Genomic DNA, 25,097 nt, shown 5'->3' with positions numbered 1-25,097 from the left:
ATTGTTTAAGCTTACTACAGTAAGAGGAAGTGAACTAAAATAAAATAAAGCAGAAATCTCTATTCAGGTGGCACTGGGGAAGTTGTGTCGTAAGACACGCCTCCGCATTTTTTTTTCTAAACGAACGAACGTACCAACGACTGTTACATCACTCCAGATTATTCTATAAGTTTTTTTCTTTCTTTTTATTATAATTTTATTTTAACGCCCACCTTATTCTTCGCTGGGCGTCTTTTTATTAGAAGACCAGTCATACCAACTGTTTTCAAGTATAACGCCCCCCCTGACTGAGCAGATTGAACTGATGAACTCTTCAAATGAATCCTTCTGACTCAGCACTGTACATAACTCAAGAGTAAATTTAATGAATTTTTATTAAATTATTGGTGGGTATAATTACTGCATAATCAGCTGATTGCTTTTTTTATTTATATTGTCGTTGACAATATTCTGGCTGATGCACATAGCATTTTTAGCGACCACAGTTCACCGTATAAATGCTTAGAATCACATAGCAGTCTTTTTATACGAAAATTCGGTTAGTAAACTAGTCATAATAGTTCGAAATGTCGGAAATCTCCAAAAAAAATGCACTTAGTAGATCACTGGTTTGACAGCAACGTTTATATAAAGCTCCATAGGCGACTTTTGGTTCTCCGCAGGCTTCATTTACTGTTTAAAACAAGTAAAGTAAAAGTAATCGCCTATTTTTTCAGGCAGGGCTTAACGTCCAAAAGCTCATACTTTTTACTATCATATGCGGTCATACCGCGAAGTCATACACAGGATTCGAACTAGTGATCTCCCACTTACAAAGCCACGCTCTTGGCCACTAGATCAACACTCGCCCCTCATTTACTGTTTAAGTTGGTTATAAGTAAATATGTTTTCGAAAATTCACGAGTTTGTGAGTAAAAACCTGTAAGAATTGTTGCAAGAAGAAGTCCTATGATGATTGGTTGGATTAGCTTTTTTTTTTTAATTAATATAGAAACAGGATGTTTAAATAGTATTATATAGTTCTCTAATAAATAAGGACCCCGCTGACAGCAACATAAAGGTCGTACATTCCATATGTGGCGATATGAACAGATGTTAGGACGGTAGTTTGAACTCTAATGGGAATGGCTCTCTTGTAATTGGCCCCAATTGTAAGGAGTGAAGGTACCCGGTCCAATGCCACCTATATTTTGGAACTAGATAGGTCAATACGACTCTCTGGAATACAACCGGATGTTCATGCTCTTATCTAGGTTACACTCGCTTATCTAGATCTATTCTAATGTTATCATTTGTATTATTACTATTATTATCGAATATTTGTCATTTTCTATTATATTTATCAATTATTAACCAAGTTTAGTGAGAATCACTGAAGCCATTTTGTACCCATGTGAATCCACAATTTCCCTGGAAATTTAGATGAAGAGAGCCATTTCCGGGAGAGAGCGGCTTCCCTCTGGAGAAGCCATTTCAATTTAATGAACAGTTTCGAGTCCTACTTATTGTACAGTGTTGCCAAAATTCCGAGTTTAGTGAGAATTCTACAACCGGAAGTTGCCAGTTCGTTCAATGACGTATCTCTTTGTTAAAAAAAAAAAAAATTCTTTTCTCTGAGCACTAGTTTTTATAAATTTGTGGCGGATGTTTCGATTAAAGGGACTCATGATAGAGAAGGTGGGTGGGCTATTCTTCTTCCCTCACGAGTATCATTTCCAATGTACGGCTCTGCGTGTTTTGCATTATAAAGGGGTGGGCAGGGGGAATAAAATGCTCTGATTAAATTCAGAATTTGTTGAAAATTTTAAAACTACCGGAAGGAGTCACGCAATTCAATGGATTTTTCAAGATTCAGTCACCAACTCGCACATCACATTAGATCAGATTTGTTTTATCACAATACAGAGTCGGAGAAAGGTCGAATGGACCAATGAAGCCAATAAAGAGCCTTTGAAGGAGATAAAACTCCTTAAAACTTGTGTGAGCACAATCTCGCTCTCTAAGAGAGGCTGCATTAAGAGAAATCCTCTCCATGGTATAGGAGATCAGCTATTCTCTGGGCGGATGTGGGGAGGAAGTTATTCGAGATGGTAGAAACACTCTCAAATAGTGCTGCTGTCCCGCTGATGCTCAAGATGGTTCTACGCCAGATTCGTGACTAACACGCTAAATCTATTTTTTTCTCTAATATGGCAGAAAGGATATTACAGGCTCGCTGCTGTTGTTCCTGTACACCACAAATATTCCTTTATTTGTTTACTTCCTAAGGGAAGGAAACATTCTATACTGGAGGACATCGCCAGTTTACTTGCTTTGTTCATTTTAGGGCTTGACATTATTGGTTCCCATTTTTTTTTTTTTATTGAAGTTCAGTGGGAACACAAGTGAACTTCCTCATCGTTTCCTTGAGCTCCCGAAACTAGATGGCTGTGGATAATTGAGCAATGTAGAAGTTCCAAACAAGATTTCGGCCTGCAGTGTTGCTTAAAAAAAATTGCTTCATCTTAATTCGCTTCTCCTGTAAGGAGACTTTTCCGGGGGAAAAGGTTACGAATCTTCATCCATCTTCAGAGGTTGTTTAACCAATTAGTTGAATAAAATTTGACTACAACTGTGTTTCTATCTCACAGTACACTTGCTAACTAGTGATACAGGAGATAGACATGCTGCGTACCTGTGTAATACAGAATGTTAATGAAACCTACAAAAAAAAATACCTCTTTGGTTTCTAGGTTGAACTTCAGTATTCCAAAGAAAGGTACACGATGCGTGAGCTCTAAATGTTGACCTAACTTGAACCGAAATCGTTTAAGAACTGGGTAAATTATTGTCGTAGAAGGAAAAAAAATGACTGTTGTTATTATTAATCGCCTATTTTTTCAGGCAGGGCTTAACGTCCAAATACCAATCAGGTGTGGTGGACGAAGGCGTCTAGCAAACATGCTTTACTGTAAATTTTCCATATTAACCATTGGGAATATAGACTAGTACCGCAATACATCTTAGCAATGCCGGTCTAGCCTATAACTACCTAACATACTTTACTAACAAATTTCTCATATTAACCATTGGGAATATAGACTAGTACCGCAATACATCTTAGCATTGCCGGTCTAGCCTATAACTGCCTAACATACTTTACTAACAAATTTCTCATATTAACCATTGGGAATATAGACTAGTACCGCAATACATCTTAGCTTTGCGGGTCTAGTCTCTAACCGCCTAAATACTTTACTGTAAATTTATTTTATTAATCATCAAATAAAATCCAAGTCCTAAGACCGGGAATCGAACCAAATACCACAATACATATTAGCTTCAGTTCTTGTTATATCGTTACAAATAAATGCAGAAAATATTATTGGAAGATTCAGATGGTTATCCATTTGGTTGCCCCCCCCTGGTAAGGTCACGGCTGATTGTGAGGTGGAGATGGTAGAAGGGCAAAGAGATGCTGTGGGAGGCGGCGACACCGTCTATCTGTGAGTCTGTGAGTCGTGATCCCAGTCCTGTGTGGGGTGAGATATTCCTCCTGACAAAATAGTAAATAGGTCTTACCTATCCCGTCCATTATTACTATATACAGGAATATAATAGTGATTATCCTGTATTAGGCTGAAACAATACTAGCCAGGAGTATGCAGAGAGCAATCTTCAGTTGGTTTTCTGAACTAAACTAATCCAATTTTTTTTTTGGATTCCCTTTATTGGTTAGTCACAGGAAGTCTTGAGCTCATGTCCAGTTTTCTTTATAGAATTTTCACCGGGAAATATGGATTTTAAGTGTTTTTTTAAAAGTAAACAATGCTTTTCCGGATTAAATGACAGATTAACCTATCCTACTGCTTTAGAATGTATATTTACAAAAAGAAAAGGGGTAATTTTGTGTTAAACGGGGTTTAAGTGTAATTTGGGGATTTTTGGAGTTAGTGTACATTTCACACCGCTAACCATTTTCGCACCTTATTCAGAGGTCCCTGATGTTATAAGAACTGTTTTAAATTGTGGATGTTATATTCTATTGAGCTTATAACAAGTAATTGCATTGGTGTATTGCAGCGACCTTTTTTTTTTATTATGCTTTGCGTTCAGGTTTAAACTTGTTTGAACATGTAGAATTATTGATTGCTTATTGATAATCTGTCAATGTATTTTTTTTATGATTTACTTATTTTTCATTATCCTTATTTGCTAGTATTGATGTTGTTGAAAGTAAGGTTTAGTGAAATATTGTTAAGGTTAACTGAACGTTGAACTAAATATCTTCTTTTTAGAAAAGTTACAATTATAATAAATTCAGTAAGCGAAATTAGAAGTTTCGAACGAAGAATTTTCTGCTACAGCACATCAATTCAGTGTACAATGCGCTAACATAATCAACCATGAAAATAGTAAAAGATCTTTCTTGATCTCTTGTTGGTCCAGAATTCAGGGCAGTAGTTTATTGCAGCATCCTTTTGGTTGTTCCTATTTTGTGATGCAAATCAAATTGAAGAAATTAGGATTCCATAATAACTTTTAGTTCAGTGTGAATCTCTGTTTTCCAAATCGGGAAATTTGATGCCATTACAGCTGATTTAAGATCGCAACCAAAATATGAATATCATTGAGGTATTGCAGTCATAAGTTTTACTTCCTTTGTACAGGTAGGGAGAGACTTTGGATCTAGAGTTTTTACCAGGAACAATTCCTTTCAGATGTATGGAATCCTGAAAATACAAAACCAAAAATAACAGGGAATAAAATTATTCCTAAATTGAGATTTTTTTCCCCCCCTATTTACAGAGAACAGTTGGCAGTTCTGCACTTTGATTTTTCACACGACGTCATTGTCCAGTATTTTCCCCAGCACTACGTATACAGTGTGTAGAGGCCTTTACAAGGCCATTAAACTGGATATCCTGTAAAGGTAGCTGCCGTGACAATCGATTATCCATACCTGGATTACCTGGCAGTTTACACCAGAGTCTTGGTCACCTTAGTTGTGTTCTTCGCCAGAACTATTCACCTGTATTGTTGTCTTCCTACAGGAAGATACTATCCCTTTTGGGGGAAATATTAAAAAACTGAAGATTCTACGTATTTCTTGACTTATTATCTGATTATAGGTGTCATCGATTGGTTTCTGCTTCAGGAAAATTACCACCTAAAAGTGATGAATCAATTTTCCAGTTTTATTGCGGGGGAGGGGTGGGGAATTTTCTCGATAACAGCTCTCGTGATTTTCCTTTAAACTTTCTACAATTTATTGCGCATAACCGGATATATAGCTATTCAGGGCGATTAGAGTGATTGGGCTTCTCTCTTATCTGCCATTATTTACTCATTATCCACTATCAGTAATAATAAGCAATATATATGCAGCAAAAATTCCGAATTCGAAGAAAAATGGCGGACCGGAAGTGGCCATTCACTGAACAAATTTTTTAGCGTTGTTTTTGTTTGGAATATTGTGCATTTAAAGTCAAGAAACTTAAACTTTTTTTTATTGAGCTTCACATTTTGTAAATACATAAATGTATCGTGTGTACAGTAGGTATAATAGAAGTATTAGATCTTGAATACGCGCAAGACAAGATACATAAATTATACTCGTTGAAAACAATGTAAAAGACCTGTTCGCGCTCATCTTATCTAAAGATAATGAATATTCCATTAAAGAGTATTTATTTACTCAGGGCGCGCTGAGATAATAGTGGATACGGCTGGGATTAGACATTTTAAATTGATAACTTTTTAGTAAAAACTAGTCGTCAAAAAGAAGCGGATCCTTGCAGCATGGAACTATTAATTGATTATATCAAAATATCGAACTTAATTTTGGACTGCGTGTATCTACTCTTTCGTAGCACATAAAATAAAGCGGTACTTCTGATAGTTTTGGACTAAAGGGGGTATACTTCCGATAGTTTTGGAGTAAAGGGGGTATACTTCCTATAGTTTTGGAGTAAAGGGGTATCCTTCCGATAGTTTTGAAATACAATAATTTCCAGGAACTCTTTAATAAGTAGGAAACAAAACTGTTCATTATATATTCAATTTGTTCTGTAGACCTGAGGTCGCCAAAGTGGTCTATAAAGACCCCCAGGGGTCTATTTAACAAAAAGTAGGGGGTCGATCTGAGCCAGGGGGGGTCGAAGGAAAAAACAATTTCGAACCCAATATAGCGAACCTTACAAAGAAACACCAGGCACACCCATCTCATTAATTGAGAAGCAATACCTGTAGTTACTTTACTTATTATTTAATAAATATTAAGGTATTTAAATTTCAACATTAAGATATTTTTCATAAAACTATTTGTTACACAATGTAAAATTACTTTAACAAAATGATTAAAATCATAAAATAAATTGTACAAACACAGTGCCTAATAGATAGTTTTATTTTTAATTAACTGAAAATTACTTTTATGCGAGGGTCGAAGAAGATTTCGAAAAATTATATAGGGGGGTCCATGATCAAAAAAGTTTGGCGACCCCTGCTCTAGAGGAAAGTCCTATCCCGTCCCACTTTGAAAAAAAAGGATCCCACTTTTTCATTGACGCTGCAACTAGACAAAAGTACATGAGCTAAGTGTGTGGTTACAAAGTTTCCTGTGTATAAAAGTACCGTTACAGTATACAATAGAGACTCTACGTCAGAGATGCGTTGAACAACTCATCTTCCGCTGTTTTAGTCGAGTTGTCGCCGCTATACACTCTACTCTTGAATATGTTAAAAACCCTTTTCGCGAATCTATCACTAAAATTTTCGACATCTGTTTTGCTTATTATAGACGTCACAAGATTAATGTTCAAATACTCAATCGGCAATAATCGGTAATCTGTGGAGTAAGTTTCATCAGCTTCCAAATATGGTACTGTAATTTATGTCTACCTTGCGTTAGACAACAATGACGCAATAAATCAATTGATTTATTGACTAGATAATAGATCGCTAGCCTATTTTCCCCCACGAAGATAAATAATCTGCAAGAGATCTGTATAATCTAAGATTCAGTGTTGTGCATGTTCAAGACAAAATAGATACATGATTTACCTCTTTTTTTTTAGGGGTTTTCACCTCTTAATTTGACGCGATCTTATCAAAATATGCCAGGGATCTTCCGCTACCTCTTGTGAGATCAACTAAGTGAGAAAATGGAAAATCTTCTGCGTTCGGCTTTCTTGTATATACAATTCTCAGTTCTGTGAATTTTTCACGTTTTCTTGATGCATTTTCGGTATGAAGTTTTTACCAGATAGTAATCTTGAAATAAAGAAAATTCTTGTAAGGTTTTTTCCTTTCTCCGAAGTAACCTTAATGACGGAAAAGGTATTTTCCCTTATGTTCCCTTATACTTATCAAATGTACTTATTAAGTAAACCATAATTAATTTGTGAAATTCGATAGTTTGTACAGGAAATAATTGGATATCATCCAGCAAAATGTTGTACTATATTTCAGGGTAAGTAGGCAGAAGGGTAAGCTACCCTCCAGCAGCATGGTTAAACTTCCAAAGAAAATTTCTTCTACCGGTAGTTCCACGTTCAACAGATTGGCCTTTTTATTTAGTTTTCCTTGAAAATGGTTTCCCATGTCGTGTATATATTTGTGTTTCCAGTAGAAGTTGCTGCTGCAAGCGTGGCTTTCATCTAATGTCTTGTTTGAAATGTCCTATCGATTTAGGCACGTTTTTTTCGCTAAAATTTGTAATTCCCACACTTTTTTTTAAAAGAAAATGTCTATGGTGAAAAACTAGGTTTATAAAACGTTGATCGTAACAATTTTAAAGCTTTCATTAGATAAAATGGTTGGATTTCATTCTTATGCTGGAAAATCAGGAAGATTGTAGTTTGTATTAGAAGGGCGGTTCCACCAAAAAGGGGAAGGAACGCAGGCAATCCAAAATGGTTCCCAATGGTCCCCGCCCACCCCTCATCTCATAGGAGATACCGGGGTTTAAAAACAAATCCGGCTAAAATTTGCCAGATGCTAATATAATAAACTAATAAAGTAGTAACAGGACACTATGGAGCATGGCGACTCAATCGCCTCAGTGCACTGAATAAACCTAGAAAGTTCTGGTAAAGATTACCAGATGCCACAATCTCTGGTAGGGAAACATTTGACCTTCCGAAGACAAGGACTCTAGTTTTAGAATAAACTGGACACACCTCCACAAAGTGCCGCACAGTCTCACAAGACTCACCACAGCCAGCGCAGATTGGCGAGACTGGGTAAGGCCGCATTTTGAAAAGATGGTACCCTAAATTCGCATGTCCATTTAACCAAACTGAACCAACTGGCGGATCCGGGACCTGCTAAAAACCAACCATAGCCGTTTTTGACAGGCCAAGAATTTCTTTAGCCTGACGGCCGTCAGTTCCGGGGGGTATCTCCACCGTTTCCAGATGTTCCTTCAAAAATCCACTGCTCCACCTCGGTTCTACAACGTCTATAGCAGGTGTGGCCAAACTTTTATCCCTTAGGGGCTACTTATTCTGAAAAATTTAGTCTGCGGGCGACTTTAAATATGGGCAAACTATTTTAGAATTTTTCATTGATATTTTACTAAATACGAGTAATTAACAAGAATTTCAATTAAAAAAATATGACAAATAAAGAAAACAAATAATTTTTTTTTTTTTTGAGATGAAATACTTACTAACTTGAAAAAAAGTAGGTACATTGTAAATAAGCAAACGAATAACAATGTTTAATTGAACGATACCTGACACTGCGTAAGAGCAGCAAGTTTTTCAAAATTTGGCTCATATGAACTTAAGGCAATTCTCAAACATGATTCCAAATGTTGATTTGTTAATTGCGATCGATGTTTTGTTTTGATCGCATTCATAAATGAAAATGCGGATTCACAAAAATATGTTGATCCAAAGAAGGCATTAAAACGGGCAACAATTGTCCGAATATTTGGATATTTATCTTTATTTAAACAGTTTCCAAAAATTACAATCTGAAACCAGTGACTTAAGATCTACATATGTCCCATTTAATATTTATTATTTCTTCTCAAAGCCTGCTAAATTTGTAGTACCGAGTAAGTTGTTTAGTTTCTGAGCTACACTTTCAACATCGATGTTGTCATTAAATGGGCAAGACAAAAAACTGGCAATATCTTCAAGTTCACTTAATGTTAGAACTTCTTTCAAATTCTTTTAGAAGCAGTGCAATAATATCGGCATATTTGTTATAAGGAAGATTCTTTTTATTTTTAGACTCATCAGCCAGATTTTGATAATGCTTTAAATCACGACGTTTTAATTGCATTGCAAGCATATTAAGTTTCACTTTAAATGATTTCAAAATGCTTATCATATCTGTTACTGTTTCACCTTTACCCTGTAGTTGCAGATTTAATTGGTGTAATTTTTCAGTAACATCGCAGAAAAAAGCAAGATCAAGAAATCATTCTTCATCATTTAATTGTGGATATGAATCACCTTTAGTTCGTAAATATAAGCATATTTGTGGCAGAAGTTCTCCAAATCTCGTTAAAATTCACGTGCATTGTTCATCGGGATAAATACAAACATTATGGGGACATTGCACAGACAGCCTATTATTGTAAGAATAAATTATCGAATTAAGGTTTTCAAACATTAATTTAAGTGAAAGCAAGTTGTTCAACTTTAGCTTCGCGGGCTACTTTAAAAACCTTTGCGGTCGACCGGTCGACCGCGGTCGACGTGTTGGCCACCCCTGGTCTATAGGATGCAGGGGATAATGGGCTGAGGAATTATTGTTATCATCGCAGCTCCTTCTTTTGCTGTTTCATCAGGAAGTATTATATTATGTTCCTAAAGTTCAAATTTTTAAGAAAAATTATGAGTTCGAAACTTGAAAATTTTGTTTTTTTAAAGAAAAAGTCGTATGAGTGTTACACGCCTAATTTTAGGAAAATAATAATAAAGTAATGCCTAATTTCTTAGGCGAGCTTTAAGGCTAACTGCGAAATTACTAGGTTAAAAGAAAGTCAAAAATTTCAGTAGAAAAACTAAAATGATCTTCGGAAAATTAAAATCCTTACGAGGTAAACAAGAAAAAGAAAAAACAATATTAAATTGGACCGGAAGGATTTTCCTCAAGCGTGGTCAATAGAGGGAGAAGGCGTGTAGGAGTTGACATGAATGGTCTTAAAGAAGAATCGATTCGTTAGTTCGATTTGTTTGACGGGTTTGAGGAGGGAGTGGCTGTTTGTATTTAAGTTAGTTGAGAGATGAATGAGACATTGTGAGTGTGTTCGTGAGGAAGATGTGAAAGAAATGGTAATCTTGGTGAAAGAGAAAGACACTTCGAGTGTTAGGTGGTACAGACCTGAGGGGAACTTGGACCAAAGGTCTGGTGAAAGAGGTCGTAGGGTTGTCCAAGAGAAACAGAGAGAAGTGTCGGCCATCATATAATACACAACACCTACACAGAGTACCTTAAACTTCTCCGCACGGCTACAAGAAGATGGTGTTGGTCTCCAGCAGAGGAAGACGAGACCCTGTGTCGGCGGGGACAAAACCTGTTTCTAGGAAAGATGCTTGTTTATGGTCAGCGGATGGAATGTCTTGTGAGGCACCACCACCCACAGAGCGCCTGCCTCACTTCTTCATTACATTATCCCTCTACACATACTAATAGACAGCTTGGTCCATTTTCATGATCACTGAGTGGCAAATGGTTTCACCTACGGATGGAAAGTGGAATTTTTGATTGAAGTCCCTCAACTATTTTGATCTACTGTGGCATCCGTGAACTATCAACGGTCCTTAGTTCGGTCACTTCGTCCTTTAATTCAGGAAATCCACCACCCTGACATCTCTTTTCCATCTGATCCATGGATGAAAGTCCTAAACCGGTCAGAGATACGCTAAGCATGCGTGCTACGACCGTATAAAATCAAAGATATCACCCAGCACTACCAACCTAACCACATTTTCAATTGTAAAAAGTTGTTTACCGGAAGTACGATATTACCGAATAGAATTTCAGGAATTTTTAACTAAAAGTTTAGATTGGTTCTTCACTTATTGGAAGGACGATCTTTTGGTGGTGGTCTTGGCGTTATTTTGATCAACAAAACAGATTGAGTTTCATTTTTGGGTTTTTATCTAATACGAGGTGTGGCTATTAAATAATGAGACTGATGCTGCTAATGAGACAGAAGAACTATGCATGCGCCAAATCTTGACGACCGGCAGCTGTGCACAGCGTAAAGCCTTCTCTTTCGATTGCAGCGTCTCACGTGTTTGCAGAGAAATCTCGTCTGACCGGAACCGTCGTTTGTCTAAGAGGTGTAGAGTTTCATTTTGCCGAAAACATGATACTACACATGTAGTAGAGCAACGAATTGTCGTGAAATTTCACATCAAAACTTTGGTAAAACCGCTACTGAAACTTGATCTTTTATTAAAAGAAGTTTATGGCGATGAATTTTTGAGAGGTTCCAGATGGCCGAGAAGACGTCGGAGATGATGACCGCCCAGGTCGCCCTTCCAAGTCCAAAACGGATAAAAATATCGATTATAATTAATCAACATTACTACCGGTGAGGCGCTTGCTCAACTCCGTGAAAGAGTAAGAAAAAAAAAACGACCCAATTTGTGGAAGAACAAGTCACGGGGTTCTCCATCAAGACAACGCGGCGGCTCACACTGCATTGTCTTCAAGAAGACGTTTCTAACCAAGTACAACATCCCAGTTTTAGGTCTGACCTGGCGGCCTCATGTGACTTTAGATCTGTTCCCCAAAGTCAAAGTCTGCATTAAAAGGAATACGATTTCGGTCCGTTGAAGCTGTGAAAGAAAAAGCGGCACGCGTCATGCAGGAGCTCACAGAAAAAGACTTCCAGCACGGTTTCGAACAATGGTAAATTCACTGTGGAGCGTTGTTGGGATAGGGGAGGGGTGTATACTGAAGGTGATAATAACTAAATATGTATAAATTGAAAATAAAATGTTTTACAGCATCAGTCTCGTTATCTAATAGCCACACCTCGTACATGTTTTGTTTTTGTAAATAGAAATTGATAAAGACTAAGAATGCAGTGTAATAATTGAATACTGCAGGGCCGGCATTATCACACAAGAGAGAGATAAATATGAAGAGATGATAATCCCCTAGGATATTGAGTGCAGTGGGGGATGGGGGAATGGAGCTGTAAACATAAGTATGTCAATGAACTTGTCCGTAGACGTACAGACGGGAACTGTGCTGGCGCTGCGAGCGGCTGAGAGGTCCAGCCAAGAAGTGAAGCTGTGGAGCCCATGTTGGTGGTGGCTGTATATTACCAAGTTGGGAAGGGCGATCGCTCTCTGCAGCCTCCGTTAGTCTCACGCATTCCTTCCTCTAAAATAACCCTTTCGTCAGTCTCTCGTAAATGAGAGGAAATGTAGCGTGATTTTGTCAAAAGTTTGAAAATTGAGTTTCACCTGAAATGCGTATTTAGAAATATACACCTGAATACGAAACAGTTTTGTCTTTCCAGCGATCAGAATTAACTCGATGTGAGAATAACTCAGAACGAATGTATTAGAAGGAATCGAATTTAATTTTTCTGGCCAATCAATGATCCAAAAACCCTGCTTGTTAATTCCTGTAAATTCCTTAACGATTTCCAGTTAGTTGTAACTGGGTAATGACTGCTAGTCCAAGCCCTATTTTGCCAGACAGCATTAGTTCAGCCCAACTTAGGTCAGCTGAATAAATGAGTAAGCCCTTTACTCGTATAAAGTGGATTAATTCAACAGAAAACATCCGTATCCGCCTATACTTGGCATCAAGATAATTACAGTGAAGAATTTTAGTAACTGACACCTTTGAGCACCTGTCCGTCTTTCTGATTCGTGTTCAGTAGGTTACTTCCGGTTGTGTTTAATTAAAAATCCATTTGCCCCGAGAAATTTAGACTCCTAGGTGGACGGAGGCGCCACGGTAGCCGAGCGGTTAAGAGGCAAGTCCTGCAAAGCTAATATGTATTGTGGTACTGGGTTCGATTCCCGGTCTTAGGCCTTGGATTTTATTTAATGGTTAATAAAAGAAATTTTCAGTAAAGTATGTTTGCTAGTCGCCTCCGTCCACGACACCTAATTGGTAGTTGGACGTAAAGCCCACCTGAAGTAATAGGCAATTACTTTACTTTTAGGCTCCCTATTCACATTCACAATGTATTCGCTCCCTATTCACATTCACAATGTATTCATTATTTCCCAGTTTATGGGAATCTCCGATTTCCATTAACTGGACAAAGAGATAATGGAAATAATATCCAGGCCAGAAATGTTGACCTTTGATAAAAAGATAATTCTCGATAATCTATTGTGAATGGATCAAAAAGTTAAAGAATCTCTTCTTTGGAAATGGATGAATCAGAAATTTGAATGAATTGATTTCCTGTTACCACAGTTTTTACGTAATTAACTTTTCTTAAAACTTGCGATGTTTTTTTCCAAAAGTTTATTTCCGGTACCTGTTGATGGCTCTTTGAAACCCGATTTGAACTTCCGGTAATGGTTCGTTTGAAAGCTACGTAATCCACTTATTCTCTCACTCGCTCAAACTCACACTTAGAAACCACCGTGTGAGTGTCAATTTGGCCTTGAGTACTGCCAAAGTCATGTGAGTGGTTACACTTCCAGATTGGGTTTGTCTGTTTGTTCAGTTGAATCTTTTTTTCTTTTTTGTAAATATAAAATAATTCTTGAGCAAAAGAAATCTTAACAAGTTATAAAAGTGTAAATATATCCGGTCGGCGTCATATACGAGTACACATCTATTAAAGTTTCTTACGGCCATATTATACGGAACCTGTTTAGCCATATATGTCTCACGATTATATCTAGCCATATTATGCCAAATGTAAACACACGATATGGCGAGTTCTCTGTTTAATAAAAGACAGAGAGAGACAGAGATAGAAGTACGTAGTTTTTATTTTCACAACTTTGCTGTGCCATCTAAATATTTCAGCATCCACAGGGCAGGTTAATAAATAAGTTTTCTTTTTTTATAGACTTGCAGTTTTTACTGAAACATAAAATTATTAATGAATAGAGTTTTAGAGAGAAAGAGAGAGAGAATTTTTCCCGGAAACGTCGGAGGAAATCTCGAGATACGATTGGCTTAAATTTGAACCAATCATTTTTGTTTTCTAGCCCCGCCCATTCTTTTATAATAAATATAGACAAACCAATAAATACATTCGTAACTCATCTAACTCCTAACTGTACTGAAATACCTGCATTAATATTGCTCTTACGTAAGTATAAAAACATAAAAAACTAAATTATTATTATTAATAATTTCTGTCTTCCTAAATCGTTCATACACATTGAATACATCAGCGTTTCCCAATCTTTTTTGGCTCGCGTACCACTTTGTAGTAAATCACCCTAAATTCTACCATTTCGTAAAAATGAGTGTATTTCTAATGAATTAGCAAGATCGTAATTTGTGCAAAAAATTAAGCTTGGTGACGTAATTTGTAAGTTCACTTTAAAATGGCGTCTTGTTTTTAAATCAGCTGGTATAGTCGGCGCTTTTGATCTAATATTTTTTGAAATTTTGTTTACCTGGCGCGATCTTTTTTATTTTTTACTTTATTCATTTATTATTTTTTAGTTTTTGAACAGCGCGATTATTACGGACCAAAATAAAAAAAAAACAAATGTGTGTAAAGCGAGGCGAACTCTACAAGTGTTGTTTAATGACACGCCAACGGCAATAAATAATGTTACAAAACTTTTTTAAGTTGGCAATCAGCCAAGTTATCAGCTGTAACTGATTACGTTTTTTTTTTGTTTTTTTTGGCGGGCGTTTTGTTTTTATTTATGTCCAACACCATCTAGCGGACTGGAGTAAAATCAAAGCCATAATTTCACAATTCCGGTGTGAAAGGCTTTGCCACTTTCGTGTGCGGTTTGGGGGGGGGGGGGAGAGCAGCGAAATTTTAATACCAAATGTTAGTTTTTGCTCGACAAAAATTTGGCGTATTTTTCTTTTTAAAATTGATTTATATTTTAGACACTAACTGCTAACGTTTAGTTTTTCCAATTTCAGTTGCAAAACGTTTTTCCAGAAAATTTTTATTTAGGACACTTTTGGGAGTAGAGATTTTTCCTCTAACATTTCGGGGTCCTGTCACTTATAGACATATTTTGTTAGTTGGGAAAACTAGATCGCCGTTAAGTTCGTTAAGAAACGTCTTCTACCGGAAGTAGCACTGTGTGTGTGTGTGTGTGTGTGTGTGTGTGTGTGTGTTCGACAACTAAATTATTGAAAATGTGGTTAGGCCCCACAGTGTTGGATAATAATTTTTTGGCTTTATACGTCATAAAGTTTATTGTATCCCTGACCGTTTCGTAATTACATGCATTATCAGAGGTAGACTAATCAGTTTGGTATAAAGATTTCGAACTCACGTACGTTTCTTTCTGCTGACTTGTGATCAAGTTTCATATAGAAATTTCTGACCCCGACAATAAACATGCGTCAGATTAAATCCACAATGACGTAACTAAATATTTGAAGCAAAACTCTCTTAAAAAGAATGAAGTCGTGTGAGTGTAGATATTTCCGGTTAGTTTAAAATGCACATTGCCTATATGTGTTAGTTGAATGCGCCAATCACTGCAGTGACGATGTTGCACATACTAACCAGTTCCAATCTTGTAAATCTTAACTGCAGTCTCTTAAATCATCTAGAGCAAGGGGGTCTCTTGTGCAAAGGGTTGTCATTGATTGTCGGCCACTCCCCGTTCTCCAACCTCATATATAGAAGATTCACTCCTCATAACCACTGCTCCTCTGCGTTCAAGTATTTCTACGCTCATGTTTTTCAAATTATTCTATATTGGTAAGATTACAGCATCTGGAGGAGACCAGTGGCACAGCTTCTACTTAGGCCCTAAGACCTCCTAAACTAACCAAAATACTTTTTGGATAAAGAAAATATTGCTTTCATTAGTTTTTCCACAACTTTACATGAATTTGGATGAAGTTTGAAGTTCACGAAGTACTTAGAAGGATAATAATCGCGTAGTTTTCTAATCCTGGGGAAATTACATCTTGAGAATGCAGCCTTCGGGAGCTTTCAAAGTGCCGAAAACGATTTTGAACATAAAAGAAAAAACTAACCAATTCTCTATTATTTTTCCATTCAAAATGTTCGTCTGTTACTGGCGGTGTATCAAATCTTTTCTTTTGTATGCGTGGTCCAAATGTAAGAGTTACAGTCAGGTAGGAAAGAAAATCTGATCCTGAAGAATTATTTGTTTATGACGCAAAGTATGACTTTAACTGAAAAGGAAAATAGAATAGAAGTTTCAAAGGAAACCCTCAGTCTGTAGGTGAAGAAAAATTAAAAATTGAATTACAGAATCAGATTTTCGATTTGTGGAAATCGATTTCGTGCTTTGTGTACTAATTTGTTGCACCCTACTTATTCTACTTATTTAAATACATTATACTTAGTCAAAGATCATAACTTAAATAATTAACTGAATTAAAAACTGAGATTAAAAAAAGATAAAAATTAAAACCAAATATAAAATCCCATCGTGAAACAGCTGCCTTATAATCAGTCACCTGATTGTAACCATAACAGAATCATATAACCTCCATAGAATCATATGCCTTTCGTACAGTCACAGTTGAGGTTAGCCACACTTGGAAGGCATCAGCCTATAGCACGTCTATTTGGAAAATAAAGGAAATCGGAGTTTTCAAAAAGTAATGAGCCAAGGTGAGATCGATAATTGTTAGTCAACAACTCCGATTTGAGAAATTTAGTGTGATCGAACAGAATAATCGAAATTGATATTTCCAGTGAAAACTTTAAGTCGTAAATATGACTTTGCTTCCTTTACCTAGTAAGTGAAATATCAGAGGAAAAATTATTCTTTATTCAGTAAACAATTTGTACTTTTTTTTTATTTAATCAATTGTTATTGTATTGTTAATCATTCCAGTTGCACGAACATGTTACGACTTGTCTCTCAGTATGACGTCACGTAGAAGAACAATAGGTTTCTAACCCTGACGATGGTGTTCTCTGACCATTTGCTTCTTTTATTAAATATCATTGGTAGTTTCTATTGTTTACTTTTTCTTTTAATCCGTTACTATGGCAACTTTTTTTGTTTTATTTCTTATTTATTTGCTTAGTTTTTATAACAGCTGTTATTTACTCTTTATAAAATGTGTTTATCTTTAGAAAAATGTGGTTTATGCAAGAGAGAAAGAAAAGGGAAAATATATGACATAATAACATTAGAAAATCTCTTCAGATTCTAACTCGCTAATTTTATTCGAACAATATTTATATTTAATTCTTATTTATTATAACATCACTAAGAATCTATTCACGCCTTCTCAGATCTGTTCCATTAATTGAATTTTTCAATCAAATTTGTTGATTTATTGTTTGTAATTGAACGTTCAAGAAAATTTTAAAAGAGCGGAAACTCTATTAGGCAAAAAGTGGCACTTCTGGCCAGCTGATTGTGGAATTTCAGTGCCACTTTGATTCTTATTGAATTGGGCTGTTGGCAGGCCTGTACAATGTAAAGCATTGGCACTTTTAGAAGGAAAGCCCAGCACCTCCCCCACTCTCTCAGAAGTGGCCTTAATATCCCCCCTTTAATTTTTGACTAATTTCATTTATTTATTTATTTTTTCCTTTATTTTGTTTCAGCTGAAAGCGATTTGACTGAATTCTGGGCGATAAAAGACCATTACAAAACTAAGGTAAAACAGGAGACGTCTTTGTTTACCGAACAGACCAGACCAACCAGCGTGAAGAACTTGTACGATGCGGCCGCTTCACCGCCTAAAGAGCCGACCCTTAGACGACAAGGGTCTGTGTTCAACGTGACACCCGTCATCGGCCACAAGAAGAGGGCCGTCTGTAATGATATAGAAACTAGAAAGGTAAGTTTTTTATTTCTCTTTTTAAAAAAGGGCAAGGGTAGGCACAATGCCACCTCCACTAAAAAAAGGGCACTGCAAACTATATCGAGAACTATTTGCCCTCAACTGGCACTAGGGGTCTTGGAGAGATAGAAAGAAACGAATCACCTGCGGCTGTCGCGGCGTAAGTGATGGAGTGGTACTCCACTTCTTGGACTTAAGTCAACCCTCCTCTCAAATATTCCCTGAATTGGGTTCAATTTTTACGGTACATTCCCTTGTTTTAGGGCGGGGTGCCGCCCTCTAAGAGGGAGATTTAAGAGGTAGATCGGTATAGCCCCCCCCCCAATACCAGCCAATTTAATCAATTGTTACATAGCTATAATGGCTGTCAGAATAAATCGATTCATGTAGATGTTTGTGCCGGAGATGGAATGCTCTAGAATGCTGACAGAATATCAAATCGAGGCACCCTCAGGGCGATTTTTCTTCTAGAGAGATATTTTTTTTCGTCTAACAAATATGCGCGTTCACACTAATAATTGAATTTGCGTCCGCCATTCTAATTAAAAAGCGTTTAGAGTCCAGTTATTATATTTTTTGAAATTTTGACCTGTAATATTCCAAGAGCGTATTACAGATTGTTCTATCACGAATTATGAGAAATTAATAGAATTAGAATGGCCATTTAAGCTTAAGAAATTTTAGATATTATTAGATATTCCGATATTAGTTTCATTTATCGCACTATTTTATTTAAATAGATTATCAGAATGCAGGCGCCACGATAGCCGAGCGGTTATAGGCTAGACCCGCAAAGCTAACATGTATTGCGGTACTAGTCTATATTCCCAATGGTTAATATGAGAAATTTATAGTAAAGTATGTTAGGCGGTTATAGGCTAGACCCGCAAAGCTAAGATGTATTGCGGTACTAGTCTATATTCCCAATGGTTAATATGAGAAATTTATAGTAAAGTATGTTAGGCGGTTATAGGCTAGACCCGCAAATCTAAGATGTATTGTTGGTTTAGTGGGTTCGATACTCGGTCTCTAGGCCTTGGATTTTATTTAATGGTTAATATGAGAGATTTATAGTAAAGTATGTTAGGCGGTTATAGGCTAGACCAGTTTTCCGGCCTAAACATTTAGGATATGTCATGCCCAGAGAGGCTAAAATACCCTGTTTATGGTTGAATAATTACCATGGAGTTTGAACCCATTTAGTTAGTAAGGAATGCGATGGTGGTAATGCTGCAGTTGTCATGGCAACCCGTCGTGAGGCTAGTTGTTTTCCAAACCAGTGCCTGCTGAAGTTTAAGCATTCTCTAGATTTTTGTTTTCTTTCAGCAATTTTTGAAAATAAAATTTGCTTGCGAAGTCTAACCCATCTTCTCTACGCCCTTCACCCAATTTTACTGGAATACAATGTCAGTATCTACTTTCAAGTAATCACTGGACCTACTTTAAAGAAAATTGTTGGAGTAGTTCAGAAAATTTTCTTAAAAAGAAAACACGAACACTTCCGGTTTAATAAGATCTGCTTTAAACTTGGAACATCGCCGGAAAACGCACTTATTTCCTGAAAATTCAGGAAGTGAATTCTTGTTTTTCACCAAGTTTTACCAAAAAGCTTTAACTTTTTCTTTTTTACCCAATTGGAACCTTTTTGAGGACTTGCTTCCTGTTGAAGGAACTCTTTTAATGCGATAATACCTACTTAGAGGATAACAGTAAATAAATTCATCAAATATTTTGGGACGTATTTCTTTTTTATTTATTTATTTATTAAAGCGCCAGGGCTTTAATAAATCAACGCTGTAAACGCATTAATAATTATAATCTAGATTAGTGAGTCCACAGTTCGGTAAATAAAGTTTTTAGGATTTGATTTCGAAGTCCCCAGTCGGTCCAGTGCTGACTCCAAGTGGTAAATCATTCGTCTAAGTATCATTTGCATACTCCATTTCTAGACATTTATACTTAGTCCATTATATTAGGCAATTTACTAGCCAGCACTTATGCCTGATCACAGTCTTAATACGATTATGAAGGTTGTTGAAGCTGCCACGTCTTATCCAGGCTAAAATAGCCTCTTTTGTTGAACAATTTAATTGGATTTAATAAAGCACTCAATTGACCGGAAATCATTCAATAATAGGCTCAATCTGTGGAAATACTTTTTCTTTTTTTTTTTACTTTTTCTCGTAGTATTTTAAACCGAACAAATTTTTTGAAGAAATATTGCACCAGAAGTGCACGCTTTTTGAGCGCTCTGGTACCAAATAAAGTGTCCTTTTTTTAATTTATAGTAAATAGTTTACATGTGCCTGTTGAAATCTGCAAGAATTAGAGCTTCACACTATGCGTTACATTAAAGTGCCATCCTGCTCTTACACACCTAGCGCTGCAATCGTTTCTAATTATCGATATACGTCGATATAAGCAAGAATCAATATCCGCCCTTAAAATTAAAAACTAATTCCATGACGTAATATAAAAAGTTCTTAAAAAAAAAAGCTACAACAAGTTGCACATTATCGATATTTGTGTACACAACTGAAAAGCACGAAACAGATAAATCATGTACTGATTCTAACACATCATTTTTAGTAAATAAAACTCTGATTTTGAACTTATCCCCGCTACACTTTGTCTGAACTACAAGCGTACATAACATTAAATTTATAATTTCAGCAATATAACGTTTTACAGGAAATACTAAACGATTTGTTGTCCTCGTGTTTTTTGTTGTCTTCCTCTTCTTCGCAGTGGTGACATGATATTTTTAAGCAGTGATTTATAAAAGTGCATTTCCTTCCGCCTTAACATATAAGAAGCGTCTGCAATTATTATGCTGATTAGGGCAATCTGTATTCCAAGTTTTACCGCTCGATTTCTTTTATTTTTTATTGTCTTTCAGTGCCTTCCTTATATCTGTAATTTTTTTTAATTTTTCACGCCCTGTATTACGCGTTCATAATTTCTTGTAGTTTACAGCTGTTTAACTCGTACTGAGTGTTCGTGCTCTCTCTCTAAGATGAATCCATTTTTCAGTTTATTTATTTTAACGAGTTGAATAATCAGCTGATCAAAGGAGATCTATTTTGTACTTTATCTTTCTCTACTTTAATGATAGGAAGTATTGTAATCGTGCAAATTGTCGATTTTATTTTTTTTTTCACCGGAAATTTCTGTTCAGCGATTCGTTTAAATACCAGGAAGTAGTCCATAACTTTGTCTGTCTATAGAATATGTGATCAGCATAACTGTCAAACAAAAAGTTGCCGTAAGTTTTAATTTTTTTTTTTTTTTCATCCCGTTTAAGAGGTCTTCCCGTGGAGATCCGAGGGTAAGCTTGTTGGACAAAACCAGCCCAAAACGGAAGTGCCTTAAGATGGCTCCTTTACGATTTCTCATTATACTTGATACACGTATTGCTCTAGGGACGCGCTTGGACTTTACTCCGAATTACTCCTATTTCATGGTCGCATAATTAATTTTTAGAAAATGTGTTTAGGTTGGCAATGCTGGATAATATCCTTCTTTTTTTTTATTTTATTTTACCTGTTTATTGTATTCCTGGTCGGTGTCAGACTTTCGTCTATAATTAGAGGTAGATTAATCAATTTGGTGCTGAGATTTTGACTCAAGTCAACAAGTGTATTGCGTGACAGAAATAGTGAACTCGAAATCTCTACACCAAACGTTTTAATCTACCTCTGATTATAAATGGAAGTCCGAAGCTGTTCAGAGATACAATAAACCTACGTGCTACGACCGGATAAAATCAAAGATATTACCCAGCACTGCCAACCTAACCACATTTCCAATATATACTTATACTTATGTTCGTTACGTAAACACGATGGTTAACTCTAGCAAAAGGAGGGGGGCAAAGAAAAAACTGTGACGTCCAAGGGTAATAAAAGTGTAATTTCCTCTCTCTGAGAGCGATAGAATTGGTGTGATGCTGTGGAGACCTCTGGTCCACAGAGATTACACTGGTTACATTAGCGGACGTGAAGAGCGAGCCGTCGTGCTGTATCCAGCACCGCTCTAATCATCACATTCCAGGGCCCTACCTTTAGTTTATCTGGGCTCTACTATTTCTCTTCCTAGATGCCTTGTATCTTCAAAAGAAAATCTTCAATTCATTTCATTTTTTACATTTTCTCGTATTCTCCACGGTAATTATAACCGAACGTGATTTTTCCGATTGAATTTTCACTAAACAAGACTAAAAAATATATCTAGTGTAAGCACAAAAACGATTTTTCCCATACCGCAGTTTGCGTCATCAACATTTCCTTGTGACGTAGCAATCTATTCAGCATAAGTCACTTCCTGTCTGGCTAGCTTTCTGCAAAGTGGAATTTTTATCACTTATTTAAACCTTATTAACATTTAATAGTTGGTAAGTCCATACATTACACTTAAATAGAATATTAGAGGAAAAATAACTCGTCCAGATTTAATAGAATGTACCTAGCAAAATGTTTAAAAAAAAAAAGAAGATAATTGTAAACGATTTCTGGGGCATTTAGTATTTCCGCCCCACCAAAAGGAAGTGCTGGTTAATATCGCTGATTCTATTCGTCGCAGAGCGTGTGTTTTTAGTGTTCCTGGAAGGTACATTAATCAGTTTGGGGCAGAGAATTCGTCTTCAACATTGTTGACGTCACTTCCTGTCTCAAAACTGTTCTATAAGTAATACAAACTGGATCCCGTAGGGGGAAGTGGACTAGCCACTTCTTCAGGGAGCTTGGCGTCCCTGCGGGTATCCCAGTCTAACAACATTTCAACACTTACACTAACACCCCTTAACACTCACACACTACACTTAGGGCCTGCAGAGGTAGTTGATGTGTGCAGCTACTTGGGTTTAGCGAACCCACAGGTAAACTCGAGCTCCCCACCACACACACTCATTTACACCTAAACACTCACACTTTACAGACGACTACACACACTGCACGAACAAGGACACGCACTCGTCGAGAGTCAGAGTATAAATATCTCTCCCTCGCGTGCCGTGGCGAGGCTTTGGGGCTAGGGTGGAAAAGAGGATCCTGGGCATTGAGGGAGACGTCGACCTGCGGGCTTCTTATCCCAACACATGTCTTCGGCCTCGGCTTCACCCGAGAGCTCCACCTGGAGGATACCCCTACTTCAGGAAATCGGCTAGGGAACACTGTCTCAGACAGGTTCCTAGGGGTAGGAAGGGGGTCGCGGGGGCACGGGTCGGTACCTGGTACCGGAACGTTGTCTTCCGCGGCACCGGTCTATATTGGGGTGTGATGATCCATCCGGATAGTAACCGGATCCAATTGAGCGTCCGTGGAGGCGGGATCACGTGCTCTGATGAATCTTCGTTGATTATTATGGATAATCAATCAACCTTTTTCGGGCCTAGCCCACCAACTACCTCCCTTCACCCCACGAATCCCAATCCTTTCCTCTTACCTACATCATCCCAAATCCTCACCGTTCCTACTACCAATAATCTCCAAATCCCTAACCCTCAACCCCCTACGATGGATACTAACGGCGGAAAACTCGGCATGGACATGGACACCGATTTAGGAATATCGACAACTAGGGAGCAGATTACACTGCAACCCTATAGCCCTTCTTCCCCGCCAAGGAAGAAAGCCAAGGGTGGCCACAGGAAGGTAAGTGAATCAGGTTTTAAATTTATTAATTTAGATGAAGACAACTGGGGAAGATTTTTTGTTTTGAAAAAGAAGGAAGGAACATTTTCAAACGAATGTTCCTTTAAGCTTCATAAGTTTATTAAAAGTACTTTGGGTAAGACTAAGAGTATCAGAAAACTTAATGATGGTTCAATCTGTATTGAAGCGGATAATCGTAACCAAGTTAGAGCTATCTTAAACCTACAAAAATATATGGATACCGAATTGGAAGCTGGTCCCCATAAACGTTTAAATACTTCGCAAGGAGTGATAACTTGCAGGGACTTTCTCAATAGTAGCATAGAGGACATAAAAGAAGGACTAGCCGACCAAGGAGTTATAGAAGTGAGGAGAATAAAGAGGAGGCAAGAAGGGTCCCTAGTGGATACCGCCTCTTTGGTCCTCACTTTCGATCGTCCGCAGCCGCCGCAAATGGTAGATGCAGCCTTCTATAAATTAAAAGTGCGCCCATACATACCCTCGCCAATGAGGTGCTTTAAATGTCAAAAGTTTGGTCACACTGCAATGAGATGTAAGGCTGCAGAACCGGTGTGCATTTGTGGTAAATCTATTCATGAAGGAGATTGCACACCACCAATTACATGCGTGAACTGTGGCGGAGAACATACTGCCAGATCATCGGGGTGCCCAACTTTAGCAAGAGAAAAAGAAATACAAAAAATAAAGACTTTGCAAAACTTGCCCTACCTTGAAGCTAGGGCAATAGTGGAAAGCAAATCGTATGCGACAAAAGAAATATCCTATGCAGAAAAGATGAGGGCGCCCCTACCAGTGCCACACTCAATCGTAGCCCCTGCAAAGACCCGAATAGATCAAATAAATGGCCCTTCCTCGGCCTTAAAGGATTCTATCATCAAGGTGGGAGAAATCCCACCACCCCAGAGGCTCTCCCCATTTGTGGGGAGAGACTCTTCAAAGGTGGGAGTAATCCCACCACCAATCCAAAACGCCCCGTTAGGGGTGCTGGTGGTTGAAAGACCACCAGAAAACATTCCCGCTACTAGCGGGAGTGACTTAAAGGTGGGATCACGCCCACCGGAAAAAATGAATCCCTCTGATGGGGAGTGGAAGGTGGTAAATCCACCAAAACGCTCCCCCAAAAAGAAAACAGCAAAACACTCTTTGCCACCCCCTTTAAAGACAAGGGGGGAAACTAAAACATTAGAGCAACAAGCGTCCTCTGAGCTTGTTGTTAGCCTTCCAAAACAGCAAAGAGAATTGATAGAGACAGACATGGATGCTTCGGAATCGGAAGGTGGTGAAAGCACTTCTTCCCTCCTTCCAAGAAGAAAGAAAAAGGGTCTGCCCAGGGGTAAAACTGGGGACGATTGTGGCACTGACTACGAGTCAGCAAAATGAAGTATATAGCTCTTCCAATTCGATATTTATCTACAAAATATTTTAACATGTATTATCTTAAGACTTTTATCAAATGTATTGTTATTCTTGTAAATAGTCTATCCTTAGTATATAGAATAT

The 25,097-nt window shown here is 37.4% G+C and overlaps 1 protein-coding gene across 2 annotated transcripts in view; it reads left to right on the top strand.

Annotated features, from left to right (window-relative positions):
* Positions 1 to 25,097, top strand: part of gukh (NHS actin remodeling regulator GUK-holder) — a 198,194-nt gene that overhangs the window by 144,909 nt on the left and 28,188 nt on the right. For both annotated transcript variants that reach the window (XM_074129587.1, XM_074129586.1), the window contains exon 2: positions 17,687 to 17,922. In XM_074129587.1, the coding sequence (XP_073985688.1) occupies positions 17,687 to 17,922 (236 nt within the window). The remainder of the gene's footprint in view (positions 1 to 17,686; positions 17,923 to 25,097) is intronic.

Source organism: Rhodnius prolixus, unplaced genomic scaffold (genome assembly GCF_049639745.1).
Source record: "Rhodnius prolixus isolate KJV_2025 unplaced genomic scaffold, Rpr scaffold_15, whole genome shotgun sequence".
Taxonomy (NCBI): domain Eukaryota; kingdom Metazoa; phylum Arthropoda; class Insecta; order Hemiptera; family Reduviidae; genus Rhodnius; species Rhodnius prolixus.
Note: the sequence above shows the minus strand (reverse complement) of the source record. Positions and strands in the feature narration are given on the sequence as shown.